Source organism: Tachypleus tridentatus, chromosome 11 (assembly GCF_004210375.1).
Source record: "Tachypleus tridentatus isolate NWPU-2018 chromosome 11, ASM421037v1, whole genome shotgun sequence".
NCBI classification, from domain to species: Eukaryota; Metazoa; Arthropoda; class Merostomata; order Xiphosura; family Limulidae; genus Tachypleus; species Tachypleus tridentatus.
In genome coordinates this window covers 895,501-912,057 of record NC_134835.1, presented here as the reverse complement: position 1 = coordinate 912,057, position 16,557 = coordinate 895,501, and the positions used below count along the sequence as shown (strand labels likewise).

The following is a 16,557-nucleotide window of genomic DNA, read 5'->3' as shown; positions in this document are numbered from 1 at the left end:
TATGGATGATTGGGATCTTAGTGTGATTCTTTACATCTTTACCATTCTTACTTTGAACTTTCATTTTCATGTTCCATCATCCTCTTCCCCCCTCAAGATTTTATTTTCTTCTCCTCATTGCTTATGGAAATCACAAATTAGATATTTCTGTTTTCAATGTTACCTGCTTCTTCTACCATTTCTCTTATGTCATACTGCTTAACTGGTCTTTCATCCCTAAGATTTGTGCTGCTCATGGATGCTGTTTGACTATCACTTTCATCTTTCACTGGTGCTGATGCTGATTAACTTTTGTCTAGTTCTCTCCTTATGATTTTATGTGGTATTTCCTGACTACTTTTGAGGTTCAATTTCCCAACTTTTATACCCTGGAAACCTTTCATTTTTCATAATAACTCATTAGGCTGGTGTATTCTAACTCCTCCATGGAAGGCCCCCACCTCCACAATGTGTTTTCTCACCTTATTCATCATTTTGTCATATCTTTTTGCCTGGTCAGATATGCACTATTGACGTCATGATTACATTATAACACTCACTGTAGGAATGGGATGTTTCAACAAGACCACTTGTAGCATACCCTGTGGTATGTATATGTATATATCATTTGGAGACCATCACTCATGGACTTCCTGAGTAAAGCAGAAGGGGATTATCACCCATGCTTGCTGACCTTTTGATTGCATTAATTGGGAGTGATATGCTTTAAAAGTAGGAATTAAAGATACCCATTGTACTTTCTCTAGTGTGATGGTCCTCTGGACTCCCCACCACATGTAATTCCCCCTTTTTTCTTTCAGTGTAACATGGGAGTTCTTACCCATTTCTTAGTTTCTGAAAAGATTGATCATGAGTGAGACTAGAAATTTACTTTACCAGTTAGAAGAGGGCAAGGCTGATCTGCCTTCTTCCATTTCCTCTGGATGCTTTTTATCAGGTGGACTCCTGTCAAAATAAAGTAACAAATAGGTTAGAGCAGGCCCAGCCTATACAGAATCCTCCTCTTAAAACTAGGTGCAGGATGACACTCTCCTATTCTTATAGCTGTTTATGGTAGAGACTCCTATTCTCATTAATTCTGGTTGCAGGAGGTTCTTTTCCAGCTCCTACAATTGAGTTTGGGGGACTTCACCTGCTTCTCAGTGACAGATACAGGACATAAGTGCACTGTTCCTATGGTTGAGTAAGTGTTACAAATCTTCCTAATAATTCCAGATGCTGGATATCTCTTTCCTGTATTTATGACTGGGTAATGAACGATTTCTGTTCGTGACACTGGTTACAGATATTGCTTTGTTCATGAGGTTGATTTGAGGCAACCCTGTAATGCTAGTTTTGATGTATTATACTTCTTGTTCCTAATGTGGTTTTGGGAGTTTGTCCAGTTTCAGCCAGAAGCTAACTTCCACTTCTTAATTCCTGTATACTTATGATTAGGCTTGTTACGTATATATATAGATAACACAGTCCACGTGGCTTAGTCACGTTTATGTTTATGTCATAATTTATCTTTTTTTCATCATCAACCTTCTAATGCCAAGGACAAGTCATGAAATCTCATTTGTCTGGTTGAGATTGCACGTGTATGTAGCTAATTCTGTTTATATTTTACTGTGGATTACACCTATGACAGATTCATTTCCTACATCATGAGCAAAGAGCATACCTGTTCCAGAAGTCAGTATGGTACCTCATAAGTGTGTTTCATTTTCATCTCAAAGCACATACATTCATTCAGGGGAGTCACTTTCCACTTGGTTCCCACATTGTATGCTAAAACTTTGCAGTGTTGAATTCAAGTTTTGTATGAAAGGAGGTAAGACCATATTGGAAGTTAACATATTTCATGCACTGAAAATGCATTTCTGATAGCTGCTTACTTCCTCTACCCTTGGCTGGTGTTCTTCTTTATAACCTGCCATGAAAGTGAGGATTGAATAACAATAGCAGAGGGAGGTAGCTGCACAAATGTAGGTGATGCAAAAAATTAGTGGAGAGTATTCACATGATATGTACATGTTGAGGTATCATGTGAAATTGGTGAAGTATATTAACTGGCAGGCTGATCATGAAAATGTTTTACAATGCTTAGAGGGCAGAAAAAGGTTGAGATAGCTTTATGTAAGACGAAGTAAGTACCTATTTATAATACATTTTCAGTGTATGAAAAATGTGAACTTCTGAACTTTAAAAAATAATTTTTTTGCATTTTGAATTTATAATTCTGTGTCTAAGGTTTACCAAACTCACTTGTATTATTGATTCAAAAACTATTTTTCTTTCTTTGATATAGTAAAACTTTTGCAATAAGTCATATTCATGCTTTTTTTTTGCAAAGTTTTCCTGTAAAGATAAATTCTCTTCATTTACATTATTAGACGTATATAAATACTTTTAATTTGATATTTTATTAAGTTTATTAGATATTAAATTTTTCCATCGAAACCTTCTAGTTCTTTTCCACTGAAATTTCAAGAACCTTGTTATGTGATATGCAGGTCTTTGATTTGCACTACCTAACACTGTTTGAACTTATTTTTAAGAACTTCATTCATTGAAGTGTTCAGTTAGAGATGTTAGTAAAGAAAAGAAGGAGGTCCTAATTCTAAAATAGTTTTGCTATCCTAAAATATGTTTTAAATCTGTAAATTTTGTTCAAAAACAGTTTTATGATAACATTTTTATGTATTTTTAGTTTATTATTTTTTATTTCCCAATAATGCATCTTCATTAGACTGAAAAAATCACTGTTTAATATGTTAGAGTGAGAGCAGCTTTGTAGTATGGAGAAAACAGGTTTATGAGTATAAATCATGGATCAACAAATTTATGTACACTGCAGACAAAATTGTTGATCTCGGAATGTTCCAGTTGGATTTTCGGGAACATTATGAGTCTTTAGCTAGTCAAACAGAGATCCTTTTGGAAAAGTTATTGAATAACATCTCAAATGAGCACCAGGAAGAAAGTAAAAGGTAACACCATAAAAAATTTAAGCACAGACTTTTTTAATGTTATAAATTCTAATCTAATCAGTTTATCAACAAAAAGCATAAAATGAGAGGGTATTAGATACATACTGTTAATTTAAAAAGTGTGTAGCATTTTTTTATTGTACAGTAAATATTAATTTACACTAATAAGTACCTTCACAGTTATGTCATCTAATATATTATCTTATCTACTTGATAATAGTCATTTTATAAATTTATTAAAATATTTTAAAGTTGATAACCTATCCTGACATAAAAAAGATAACAAATAAAAAATGATGCATAAGTTGTTAAGTTGTATTTTTGTAAAATCTATTAAACAGAAGGAAGTATATATAGAAGGAAGTAGGAATCTATTGTTTATTGGGTTATTATTCTCTACAAATATTCAAAGAGCTAAAAGGTAACACTGATAATTTGTGAAAGACAATTTTAAAACATATCTGACCCTTACAAAAATTATGTATGTTATAGTCAAAAGCCAACTAGTTTAGAACTACATCAGTTATTACAGATCATAATTAAAATAAAATGCCTTAATGAAAGTCAACCAGTATAAAAAAAATTGTAAAATTTACTTACTGTTGTAAATCAATGAACTAGAAAATGAAATCCTAAAATCATTAGATTGTATTGAGTCATTTGTAGTACTCTTGCTATTTATGATTTTTGTTGATATAGAACTGAAACTTCTTTTAACTAATAAAGTCTTATTTCCTAGTAATAACTATAACCATTTTCGTTTGTTTATTTATATCACTTCTATTCTTCACCTTCAGGTTTTCACCCTAATAAACAAAATATTAGACTTACACGATGACTGGAAATTCTGTACAATTGAGAAAAGCCTTACTATTATTGTTGGATTAACATGTTCATCACCAATGAAGTACTAATGAGTCATTTCTATTAATCAGGCACTAATGATGTGTTAACACATCAATCAGCAAAGATGCTATAACTGTGTGTAAGCAAACAGATAAACAGTCCTTTAGTATTGTACAATGATCATGCATGTGTGTTTCCCTCTTTCAATTAGTAGAAAGTATTTTTTACTAAAATTTCAGTTCACATGACCTGAGATTTCTGCAGTGCCTTGTTTTGATTACTATTATGGCAACAAGATAGCAAAGTTGTTTAGAGTTTTACTCTGAATGAAACTGCAAGTAATTTACAAAATTCCAATGCACAGTCATTTGAAGAGGATGAAGTAGGTAGTAATATGAATGAACCTTGTGAGCCTGATGATTCAAGAGGACTGGAGTGTAAATACTAGGTTTTTTTTCAAACTGCTTCATTCATGGCAGATACAATAACCCAGACACTGACAGTGCACTGGAATACTGGTATAAACTGACAGGTGGCTGATTGTTCGAGCTAAATGTATCAGTCCAACTAATATTTATTTTATTGCATAGCCTCAACTGGTTACAGGTTTGCTACAAGAGGCTGTTCCAGTTGGAATATTCAAACTGCTTATTGTGGAGGATTTTTTGAATAGGATGGTTGCTGAAAGGAATAAGTTTGCTGAACAGCTATTGGAATTGAACTTCCTGTTTTTAATGCCTCTTTGACACAAGTAAGAAATAGGAGTCACTGTACATTATTGGCTTAGTGTATGAGATATAATTACTGTAGCAGTAAGTGTATGAAACCACGTTACACTGTGTACACTGTATTCACTAAAGGTTAAAATACCTGTGTTTGCACATATGATTGACACACAAGAACACCAAGAAGTAATGATTTATTGTTAAAGAAAATACACTTTAATTATACAGATGTGAAAAAACTAAACACTTAAGAGAAATTGTTTGATTGCTCTATATATTTAACATGCAGTTTTTGAGTTTTCTTCATAAATGCCTACTTTTATTTAATTTTAACTAACATGGCACAACATGTATAAGTTTTTATCTTGTAGGATTTGTGATGAGTACAAACACATTGTAGATAAAGCTTTAACCATTCCAAAAGCACTCAGGAGTTGATGAACTCTAAGGTAAGAAATGAAAATAATATTGACATTTATTACGTATGTTACATATTATAATTTATCTATTAGTCTACAACTAATTACGTTACATACATTACATATTACGATTTCAAATAACTAGACATTTTAATTTTAATTTAGAAGATAATTAAATGTCACAATGTATTAAATTTACAATATTTGCCAACAGGATTAATACACACAAGTTTCTTAACACAAACCAATTTTGACATACAAAAAAACAATACAATTTATAATAACAGTTATTAAAAATAATTATGAGAAATAATTATTTATATACTAAAATTTTACAAACTCACAAACAATATTCAGTCTTCTTTCTTGTCTGAAACTGGATATTTCATTAATAGTCCAGGCCCACAACGAATAAATTAGTTTTATGTTGATACACATGCATTTCATTTGAGAGGAATGCTAGCTAACTCTATTTGTGGTTAAAGTAAGCTGCAAAAAATTAATTTTTTTTTGTAACATAGTTGATGGTCGTTCTCAATTTTTTTAAGTACAGATATAATCATATACATGTGTATGTGTGTGTATTGTTTTCTTAAAGACAAATACACATAAAGATAGATATATACATGAAAAAAATCTAAAAAGGACTATGTTTGAAATGATAGTGTAAAAGAAACGTGTTATACTAAGGAGTAATGTTTACTGTGTTTTAGAAAACTTAAAGGTAATGTTTCACAAATGTAAAAAAAGGTTTGATAAAATATTTTATCAAATTAATTATATTCTAATAATTTTTCTTTGTTAAATATTACTTTTATTTTATGATAAACACTATATATACCTTTATATTTCATATACTATATATTTCAAATTGTGAAGTATTTTCACTTTTTTATTTTTCATTTTTACAGAGAGTGGGAACACAAGTTGTTGATGTTAGAGAGATAATTGATGAGTGGTTAAAAGTTCAAGCTACATGGCTATATTTAGAGCCAATCTTTAGTTCCCCTGATATTATGGCTCAAATGCCAGAGGAGGGAAGGTATGCACTACAACTATTTTAATATTTCCTCAATGTTTTTAGAATTTGTATAAGTAGTATTTTATTGCTTGTGTGAAGACAATTTATATATTATTGTTTTATCTCTGACTTTTTTATTCTCTTTATATACATATTTATGTATATAGCTTAGTATTTTAAACATCAAATATAATTATTAGTGCTTTGTGTAATTCAATTATCTTCTTATACTTATTAGTTGAAATAGAAAAATGTAGTTGTGATAAAAATAAAATGCAGTTATTAAAAACGTTCCATACAGGAAAGAAATACAAATAGAAAACATATTTTTATTTGTTTAAATCTATTGTTACGGGTAGCACCACCTTTTAAATAATTTTGTGGTACATTTAAACTTTAAATGTGTTCCAACATCTTAGATGTTTTTTTTAAATAATTGTTTGAATAATTACATCATCTTAATACTCTTATCATACAATACAGATGATTCACAACTGTAGACAAGAACTGGAGAGACACCATGAAAGCTGCTGTTTTAGACAGACATGTACTGGCAGTTCTCCAGGTTGAAAAAATTTAGAGAAACTAAAGAAATCCAGTGAGTTGTTGGAACTGATTCAAAAGGTAAAATTGCAGTCCTTTTTGTTGAAACTGTTTAATCTCATTCAGAAGATAACTTTAGTATACTCAATGGCAGTTTTCACCTCTGGGATGTTCCCCATCATAAATTTAAAAAAGTATCTATAAAAATATTCAAGAAAACAAAATGGTCATAAATTTTCACTACCTAACTTAAATAAAGATATATACACATATAAATCAAATAAACAAAATAGGGAATTGTTTTTTTTGATTTGTTTATATTTTATAACGTTAATATGTCCTGCTAAGCACTCAGCTGTTGTCACCTTCACTTCACCACTGATATATAATTTTTATAGAAGTCTGGCCAACTGTTAGGAATACCCCTCCTTACATTCACTTCATTGCTAACTTTTACTCCAACTTTCACACTTCACATCTCTAAGCAAATTGCTAACATGAATGCACATGCCACTCATGTGCTAGATGCCATTTGTGGACCACTCCACTTTTTCATGTGTAATTGCTTAGTTTTATATTTTGCTTTCCACAACATTTCAGTTAATGACATAATTGTTTTGCTATTATCAATGTGTTTTAAGTAAAGTTTTGTGTATATTTTACTTTTAAAATCAACAAAGTGGATTGCATATTTCCAAATAAGCTCAGTAAATTCACATTATTATTGCACTTGTGTTTAATTAAACCATCATTTTCTGAACTGTATTATATTAACCCTGATAAATATTTTAGATAGATCACACTGTTCACAATAATACATTCATTAATATAAAAATGTCTTACTTCTGAGACCATACCTACCTTCTCACACAGAAAGCAATCTTTCTTGTGCATCTGCCTGAGAGATTTGCATTCCACAATTCTTTAAACAACTTCAACCAACACTCACTAGATTTCTCATGATTTTCACCATTACATAATGATGTTATTATGTAATAAAAGCCCTCCACTAATATGAGCATGACATAATCTTCCTGTGCACTGAGATTTTCCACTGAGATTCTTCATTAATCTTCCTTAGCACTGTGTGTATTTGATGTATTTTGTTGTATTCATAACTTACAGAGGTTTGCAATCTAATAAAGGAACTTTGTTTTCTTTAGTTTATCAAACTATGAACTTTCAAGTTCATGCAACTTTGGCATCTGCTGAGATGAGGAATAACCTTGCAATTGTCAATTTCTTAATTTGGCTACTGAAAACATGTTAAACATAAATGGCATGATAGCCATTGTGCATAGGGTAGTAGGTTTTATTATGCAGCCATGAATTATTTCCCCCTCATTTTGAGAAGGAATATGATGAGAAAGACAACTTTTACTGTTTGTCTCCCCCTTCTGGTTATGCTCTCTTGTCGTTGAGGAGAATTTTTAGACATCCTCATGCTATTTGGACCTTATCACTCTATCTCTCATTCCATTGTCTTACTATATTTCCCATTCTCTACATCACAACTCCCAACTTAAATAATTTTGATTCTTTTTCTATCTTCTGAAAATTATGTTAATAATATTGCTTCCTTTATAGATCTACCCCATGTCAGTGATCTTATTTCTTGTCCTTGCTTTCTAATTCCTTTATCATGGCCTACAGTTAACTGAACTTCCTCCTTCTAGAGTCATAGACCTTGAAATCTTTTTTGCCTGTTTGGGAGCAAGCCCACTGAGGTCGATTTCACTCTCCAGTGCTTAGTTCTCTTGTCTTTGCTTAATACTACTTTCTGTGTTTTATTACCTTTCCTCTCTTCACTTCATGTAAGAGACAATTCATCGAGCCCTACTTGAATTTTCTGGCAATTCCTGTTCCCTTCTCCTTTCTGCCATAGACTGTACTACTACTCTTTCCCTGTTTACTTGTTTCATTATACTCCTCCCACTTCCTATATTTTTACCCCTTTTCCTATTTTATCCTTTTGCTCAATACTCTTCAGCCCAGTGTCAGACTTTCTGGATTCATCAATGACAATGGAGCAGATTCAGTTGTCATGGGGGGCTGGTCTTTGTGATATGCACATCTTTGTTAACAACTATCTGCAGTTAGATGGGTCATACTTGTTAGTTTTCATGGACTGTCCTTTCAATTCTTCTCTCAGTTAATAGCTGGTTAACTTCACTTCTCTCTCAAATTACATCTATCTTCAATATCTGGAAGTCACTGTGCCAGATCTGTTGCACAAACAAGTCATAGAGAGGGTCTTACTTTCACCTGTTTGTGGTCCCCAATAAAACTGGGGACTGGAGGCTGGTAATCTACCTTTCCACTTTCATCTGCTAGGTGGTCATCCCTCATTTTGCATGGAAAATTTCTTTACTCTTTGTTGGTTCTTTTTCCTTGGACTTTGGATGAGCAAGAGTGACATCTCAGATATGTTTCTTCATATTCCCAATGCTGAGTCTTAAAAATATTTCAAATTTGTTTCTTGAAATCATTCCTTCCAGTTCAGCGATCCTTTTTTTTCTTTTAGCATTGCATTGACCTCCTATGTCTTTAACAGAACAGTCAAGGCTTTTGTGTACCATCTGAAAGAACTTGCTCTATGATTTTCATTATTACATGAATGATTGGCTTCTTCTGTCCCATTAACAGGAGAAGTCTTACCTTCATACTTTCCTTCTGTAGGAAACTGTCTTTGTAGGATGGCTTGCCAAGACTTCTAAATGCTTTCTTATCCCATCAAATACCTTGTTTTTCTGGGAGTATTTTTCAACTTCTTTCTCAGCTGGGCTGAATCTTACCCTGTCTATCTGCAAATGATGGAACATTCTCTCACTGGGATGTGAGTCTGTCCTACTCGTGTTGCCTGAGAGACTCTATTGTCTTTAGTAACTATAGCTTTCCTGAAACTGTTTATTCTACTGGGCCATGCTCATATCAACCATCTCTGAATGCCCTTGTGCAACCAGTGTAATGAATCACAGGAACCTTTGGGCCTACTGTTTCTCTTCTCACAGACATTTTTGAGTGGCTGTCTACCACTTCGATACCACTATAAATGTGCACCTACTTCCACCCAAATTTTTCTTATGCCTTTTTCACCAATATATTCTTACTAGGAAGAGAGGCATCTCTGAATGACAACCTTATGTTGAACACTCTGATCAAGGATGTATCTTGACTTCAGCTTAATGTACTCAAACTTTTGGCAGTACTTTGGGCAAGTTCCCATTTTCTACCCCTCCTGTTGGATCATTTAGTTATGGTTCACTCTTTAAACTTCACAGTCATATCTTATATCAAGTGTCAGAAAAGTATCAGATCCAGGACTCTTTGTTTTCAAACCCTATACCTTCTTTTTCGTGTGTCACTTCTCAATACATTTGCCTTATTGTCTGTCATGTACTATATGTTGTAAACCTCAATGTAGGCCATATATCTTGACCAGACTTTGTTCTGCCCCATGGAATAGTTTATTGACTTTGGGTTTTCAGATGAGCGAGCTCTCTCCTGGGAGTCTATGCATCTGTGCTTTTGCCACACCTCCATGATTTTATTATGGGCCCTTGTGGCACCTCTTTGACTGACTCATCACTGGTTTTCTTTTTTGCCTTCTGTCTTGCTATTTCCCTCTTTTCCTTCCTCTCACACCTTCTTTCTTGCTGCAACATGTTGCTATTTGATTTCATACTTGGGATTTATCCAATCCATTACCTGTCAAACCAGCCATTCTTATATGGTGATCTTTTTCCTGTCTTATTCTTGTTGCTTATCTACCCTGTCTATCTACCAGTGTAATAGTGTTTTCATTCTGACCTATTCATCACCATCTTCATCCTGACTGTCTCATTGTTGGCTATCTCTCTTTTTTTACAATATTTTTCAACAAAGGGTTGGCTCTCTCTACCATTGTTGGTCATTAGGCTGCCTTGTCTACCACCCATTATCTTTCCTGATTTTGCAAGGTACTGTCTTCCCCAGTTCTATCCATATTTTTCCTCTCCTTCCATAGATATCCCTGCCCTGTTCCCTTGCTCAGTTTGGACCTTAATAATCGTGCATACTCTTACCCAGTTTCTCTGAGCCAATGGTCGCCTACTCCTGATATTAAATTTCCCTACAGTTCTATTTCCTCTTACTCCTTCCCTTAGGTCACCACCTCTCAGACTTCTATGCTTTGAACTCTTTCCATACCCTTTTCTATCCTCCATATCTTTTACTTTATCGTGTCTGGTCTCTTTTCTTTCTAAGACTTCAGCATTTGGGAAGGTGATTCCTCCTTCTCCCATACTTCCCTTCCATTTCACAACTCCATGCTCAATCTGACTTGTGTCTTCTGTCGCATTCTGTTTATGCTGTATCTTGCTACCTAGCCTACATCTCATAATTTCCTGGCTCCCTTCTTCACTTCTTTCTTCCCTGGGATTTTCTTCTTTGAGGGACTTATCACTATCTAAACTTACAGGCTTAGTTTGTCAACTGCTGTTGTTGGTCTACTTTTCATTGGATGTCAATACCTGCAGGCTGTTCCATATTTCTTCTCATCAAATCTCCCATCTCACCCATTCTTTTGCCTCTTGTTTTGATGGCTACTTGATGACATTTTACAGACTGGCATGTGGACTACATCTTCCACTTTCATCACACACTATCTTCATCACCTGGCTGTCTCATCTCATGTGAGTTACTGCCTATTCCAGTCTGTTATCTTCCAATCTACTTACCATCCTTAGTCAGATGAATACATTTTCTCTATTTTACAGGATTCTGTAAAGTGGCTCACGGTGCCACTCAGAGTACTTTTATTTCTCAAAATTTTGCACAAGTAGTATCCCACAAGTATATCCATGTGAAGCTCCTGCTATTGGGTGTCACACTCCATGAGTTTCTTTGGGTGCTCTCTGAATGGAGCTGAAATAGGTAAATCTTGCACCAGTCCCTTCACTATATTAATGTGGGATTTTAGTTTTTGTGTGATTAAATGTATATCATCTTGAAAGTTACCATAGTGGTTAAAAAAGTCCAGATGAAAATGTATTTGTTATTGCAATAATAGCAACAATTTGACTTTGTAATAATTAATATAATTAATTTTTTGCATCATTCAAATCATTAAGTTATGAGACTAATTATATCACCTGTCAGCTGGAATTAATGTGTATATATACATATACACGCTCCCCCGCTAGTCCAGCAGTATGTCTCGGATTTACACCGCTAACATCAGGGGTTCGATTCCACTCAGTGGGCCGAGAAATTGTCCTCCTGGTTGGGGTTGTGCAGTAGGCTAACAATTGTTGTTGTTGTTGTTGTTTTTGAATTTCGCACAAAGTTACTTGAGGGTTATCTGTGCTAGTCGTCCCTAATTTAGCAGTGTAAGATTAGAGTGAAGGCAGCAAGTCATCACCACCCACCGCCCAGTCTTGGGTTACTCTGTTACCAACGGATAGTGGGATTGACCGTCACATTATAAAGCCCCACGGCTGAAAGGGCGAGCATGTTTGGCACGACGGGGATGCGAACCCGCGACCCTCAGATTACGAGTCGCACGCTTTAACGCGCTTGGCCATGCCGGGCCGTAGGCTAACAACCTACTCACTAAAAAACCAAGTCTGTTTTGAAACCGCAGAGTTTGCGGCCCTCTGTTCCTTACGGAATTTAGGGGCACTATTATTATTATTATATATACATACATATATGAGAAGCTTAACAAATAACAGTTTCGGGTATATATGTGATGTTTTGTTTTGATAAATTCGAGAATACAACGAAAAAAAAAGTCAGAATAGTTTGTTATGAGACATGTACACCGTGTTATATACATTGTCTGTTGATCAACAATGTAGTCAACAATTATACAAGAAAATACAATATTTTTACTATGTGTGACAAGAGAATATATTGTTCTTTTACCATAAAACACCAGCACTTTATTAAAGGGTGGTGATAATCTGAAATTTCATGGTTTAATGAGAGCCACAAACACAGGTCTAATGAGCCCTGTTGTAAAATCGAGGCTCAGACTAAAGGGAGCGGAGGGGGGTGATGTAGGGCACGTCTGGATTAGAGAGGCCCGAACCTGTTGTTAACTGTACACTAAACGTACACTATGGTCATCGGCTTCAGCTGCTAAGGCGAATAAGGCGTTCGACAATAAAACCGGCTAAACATGCATAACAACATAGACATGCACAATATACACATTAGATTGATTCAGCTACAAGCAACAAATTGCTTACCAGATCTAAATAACAGGAGTTTATGATTGGGAGTGATATTTTCGAATTTCATGCTCTGTTCAGTCTGTTGTGATGAAAATGTTACTTAATCTTACACTACGTACAAGACGTAGGTAGATTCTGTGATAGTGCTTGCAAGCCTTGCATCTATACTTAGGCCTACTGACTGATACTTACAAACTATCACCTAAATCGAAAAGCTTAGAAGCACGCCTATATTAAAGATGTATATTTCGGCTACTGAAAAAGCCTACGTCTAGGCCTAATTATGTATTTTAATTGGTAAGAACATGAGAATCACAAGAATAAACAATTTGTAAGCCTGTGATGCAATAAAACAATTCAACAGACCAAACTGTAGGGGGGGGATGATTGTATGCACCATACCCCCACCTAAAATGAAGGAGGTGTATCCCACTCATCCACCCCAGGATCTACGCCCCTACTTTAGATGACTGGGTGAAAATCACTTGAATTTTACATGCGGAGAGAAAAATGGAGTTACCAGTTCTTATGTTGCTAGGACCCTGATGAGATGTTTGTTGGCATTATAAGCATAACATCAAAGCTTAAAGTGGTATGTTTTGTTTTTTATAGGAACTATAGAACAACTCTGCTGTCTCTAAACTATCTTCGGTCTACACCAAATATCTTACTCTCTTTCTTTTCCCTTTCATTCAAGTACAAGTGGTAAGATACAACACAAAGTAACAGTGAAACAAAGTGCATTGAACAGATGCATACAGGTTTTCAGTAAGGAGTCTAATTAGTATATCCACTGCTGTGAATAGTAGTTAACAACTGTTGGCTTCTTGGAAGGGTAAGGTTCAGTAGCCAGTGCAATAAATACTTACTGGATAGAGGAACTACATTTCTTTTCTTAAAATGTCATGTAAGAGTGGGATAAGAACAAAAGAAATGAACCCTTTCATTACAGAGTGTGTCTGTGTGACTTTGTTTATAATCATCAGTTTCCACACTGTAACTTTTAAAATGATATGTGTATCTTCACAAAATCTGACTAGCTTTCTGTAAATATTACAAGTTTTTTGTATACAAAAAATTCAAAGTTTTTGATCAAGTATTTCACTAAAATTAAGTTATCTTTTGAAATTCAAGAATTGTTCAAACTGGTCCACTTTCTCTTCCTCCTCTTCAAAAACTGCATTACAACAAACTTTAAGTGTTTTCAATCAATGGCAAGTAGTGTAGTGACTAAAATATAAGTTCAGTGTTATAAGATAGAATACACTGTTTAATGTAGGTGGTGGTAATTTATTTTGTGAGTTAATATTTCTTGACTGTTTTGTTTCACAGTAAGAAAGTTGAAAGCAGAAGGTTATTGAAAGTTGTGTAATTGATATTAAGGCTACAGAGATTTCTAGAATGCCTCAATACTCTGCAATACTTCCAGAGTAGGAAGTGAGCCAAAAGTAAAACCGAGGAAAAGAGACTTTCAGTCAGAGAGAAGTTAGAAAATGTGAAATGAATCATTTAAAATAGAGAAAAATAGTTTGGCTTGTCAACTGCATTTTAAACTAATTGAATTTGGCCAAAATGGATTTTTTGTGAAGAAGAGAACCATACAGTATTTAGATCCAGTTGTGATACATATATTGTGAAGAATTTGTCATGTTTCACTTGTTTTGAACATATTTTAAAATAAGTGGAATGCATGCTGTTCATTTATTTTTGAATTTATCTCCAAAATGTGGCAAACACCCACTGTAAAAGAATCCTTAGTCCAACACACCAATTTAAATGATTATATATACTATTTAAAAGTAAGTTTCTAACTGGAATGAAATCAGAACATTGGAATAATTGTGGTTCTTTAAAAAAGCTGTGGGAGTGGGTGTGCTTTTAGGTCTAATACACCAGTGTCCAAATGTATTTCATAGTCACCAAAACTGTTTAAAATGTGTTAAAAGTTTTGCTATGTGACAAAAAAATTAACTGTGTTTTTACAGATGGGTAAAAAATACATAGTAATGTTTCCAATTATTTATTAATAGAATTAATTATACTGAAAAATAGGTGGTAGAAGTAAAGCACCAGTTCACCACAGGTCAATAGCTGTTTTGGCATGTGGCAAGTGGTGACCATGTTGAACACCATAGGTCTGAGAGATCTAGAGCAGGTGAAAAACAATACTCTTTTCTCTCTTCTCATGTCTGGTGGTAATGAATGTGTTTGATTGTCAAACATAATGAATCTAATAATTACATGTTCTTATTCTGTTTGAAAAGAAGAAAGTGGTGTTTGTGTTTATTATTTCCAAAACAAATCTGATTGATAAAATGTTTTAAAATGAATTTATTGCAAATAGAAACAGTTAACTGCTTTATAAGCTTTAATACTTTTAAAGACAAACATATTTATCAATGCATTTGATGCACAAGTAAAGCATTCACATGCTGAACTGGAAACAAGTGTTGATAAGTGGATATTTCTAGGCATCTGTTAAAAAAACCTTGCAAGAATTTTTTAAAATTATTTTCCTGATTCAGTAAAGTGAAACTTCAATTACTCAGGAGCCTCTTGTTGGGAAAGTTTTGTTTACGTATTTCGGCATACATGCTGTTTTGCCTATCTTCATGAAAAGTATTTAAAGGTTGTTTAATCAAATTATAGATGATAACAACCAGAGTAACCAAACAATAATAAAGCTGTATTGTACTTAATTTTACCCTTCTTTCATAAATCAACAAACATGGCAGTGGACTTGAAGTACTATTGACACCCACCTGGAAAATAGAATAACAACTGTTCTCAGTGTTCTGGAAATGAAACTAGTATTTATGTCTGAGAAAAGAAGGAAAATAGCTAAATTTTGTCTTGATTTGTTGAAAGTAGAATTAGTTGGTATACTGATACCATAAACCTCATTGCTATATCGTGTATATATATATATAAAACACAAATATCTGTCTTTCTCTTGTTACATTATCTTCACTGGACCAATCTTAACCAAACTGTGTGAAATGTTTTTAAAGAAGACCAAAAACAGCACTGCTTTCAATAGATGACTATCCTTCTTCATGAGAGTAAATGTGAAGATAATTTGGAAAAGGGGACATATTAATGTAGGGTTCGTAACTCCTCCACCCCCATTATTGCTGTTATTGAACACTTTAATAAAGTTAACATTAATTATATTTGTAGATGGTGTCTTGATCTTAAACTAAAAAGTAAGACACGTTTATAATTTTTCTAATATGCATGCATACAGTGTGCCTAAAGCAGACAAACATTTAATATATACATCTCAGAGACTGTGCTGGGCTCTCTTTGGAGGAATTAAATGAACAAAGATGACTGCCTTTGTTACAATAATACATAAACTGAGATGAAGTTTCTATTTCAACAGCCACCATAAGGCTGGTATGAAAAGCTGTTGTTTGAGTTGTAATAATTTCTTACTTTGACCTATCTGTAAGACACTTCTGTAGCCATTGGTTTTCTATTAAATAATCATGTGAAACACTGCAGAAAGATGTGATGAGCTGGGTGTTGAAAGCAGGTAACAGAATGCACCCCTACTGACATTACAATTGATACTACCTCTTTCTACAGGGTCATAATAACCATTATACAGTCTAGTAAATGAATGTTCTAAATGAATTGTATGAAAATCAAGATTTTTCTAATTTATCATATCTTCCAGCCCCAGGTTTTGTTTAAGTTCATGTACAAATAAAGGACAGGTACCTCGGCTTGATAAATATGAAACATAAAATTTGGAGTTATTTTTATGATTCTAGCTCAGAACTTCTTACTAGGGCATGTGCTAGT

The 16,557-nt window shown here is 33.9% G+C and overlaps 1 protein-coding gene across 34 annotated transcripts in view; it reads left to right on the top strand.

Annotated features, from left to right (window-relative positions):
* LOC143231594 (uncharacterized) overlaps positions 1 to 16,557 on the top strand; it is a 52,024-nt gene that overhangs the window by 21,895 nt on the left and 13,572 nt on the right. For 19 of the 34 annotated variants that reach the window (XR_013017018.1, XR_013017004.1, XR_013017000.1 and 16 more), the window contains 4 exons: positions 2,764 to 2,975; positions 4,412 to 4,572; positions 5,877 to 6,007; positions 6,470 to 6,610. Coding sequence is in view for 2 of the 34 variants with exons in the window: in XM_076466115.1 (XP_076322230.1) it covers positions 2,764 to 2,975; positions 3,773 to 3,785 (225 nt within the window). In the remaining 32 variants the exon portion in view is untranslated. The other 15 variants (XR_013017026.1, XR_013017022.1, XR_013017025.1 and 12 more) reach the window with 8 other exon arrangements.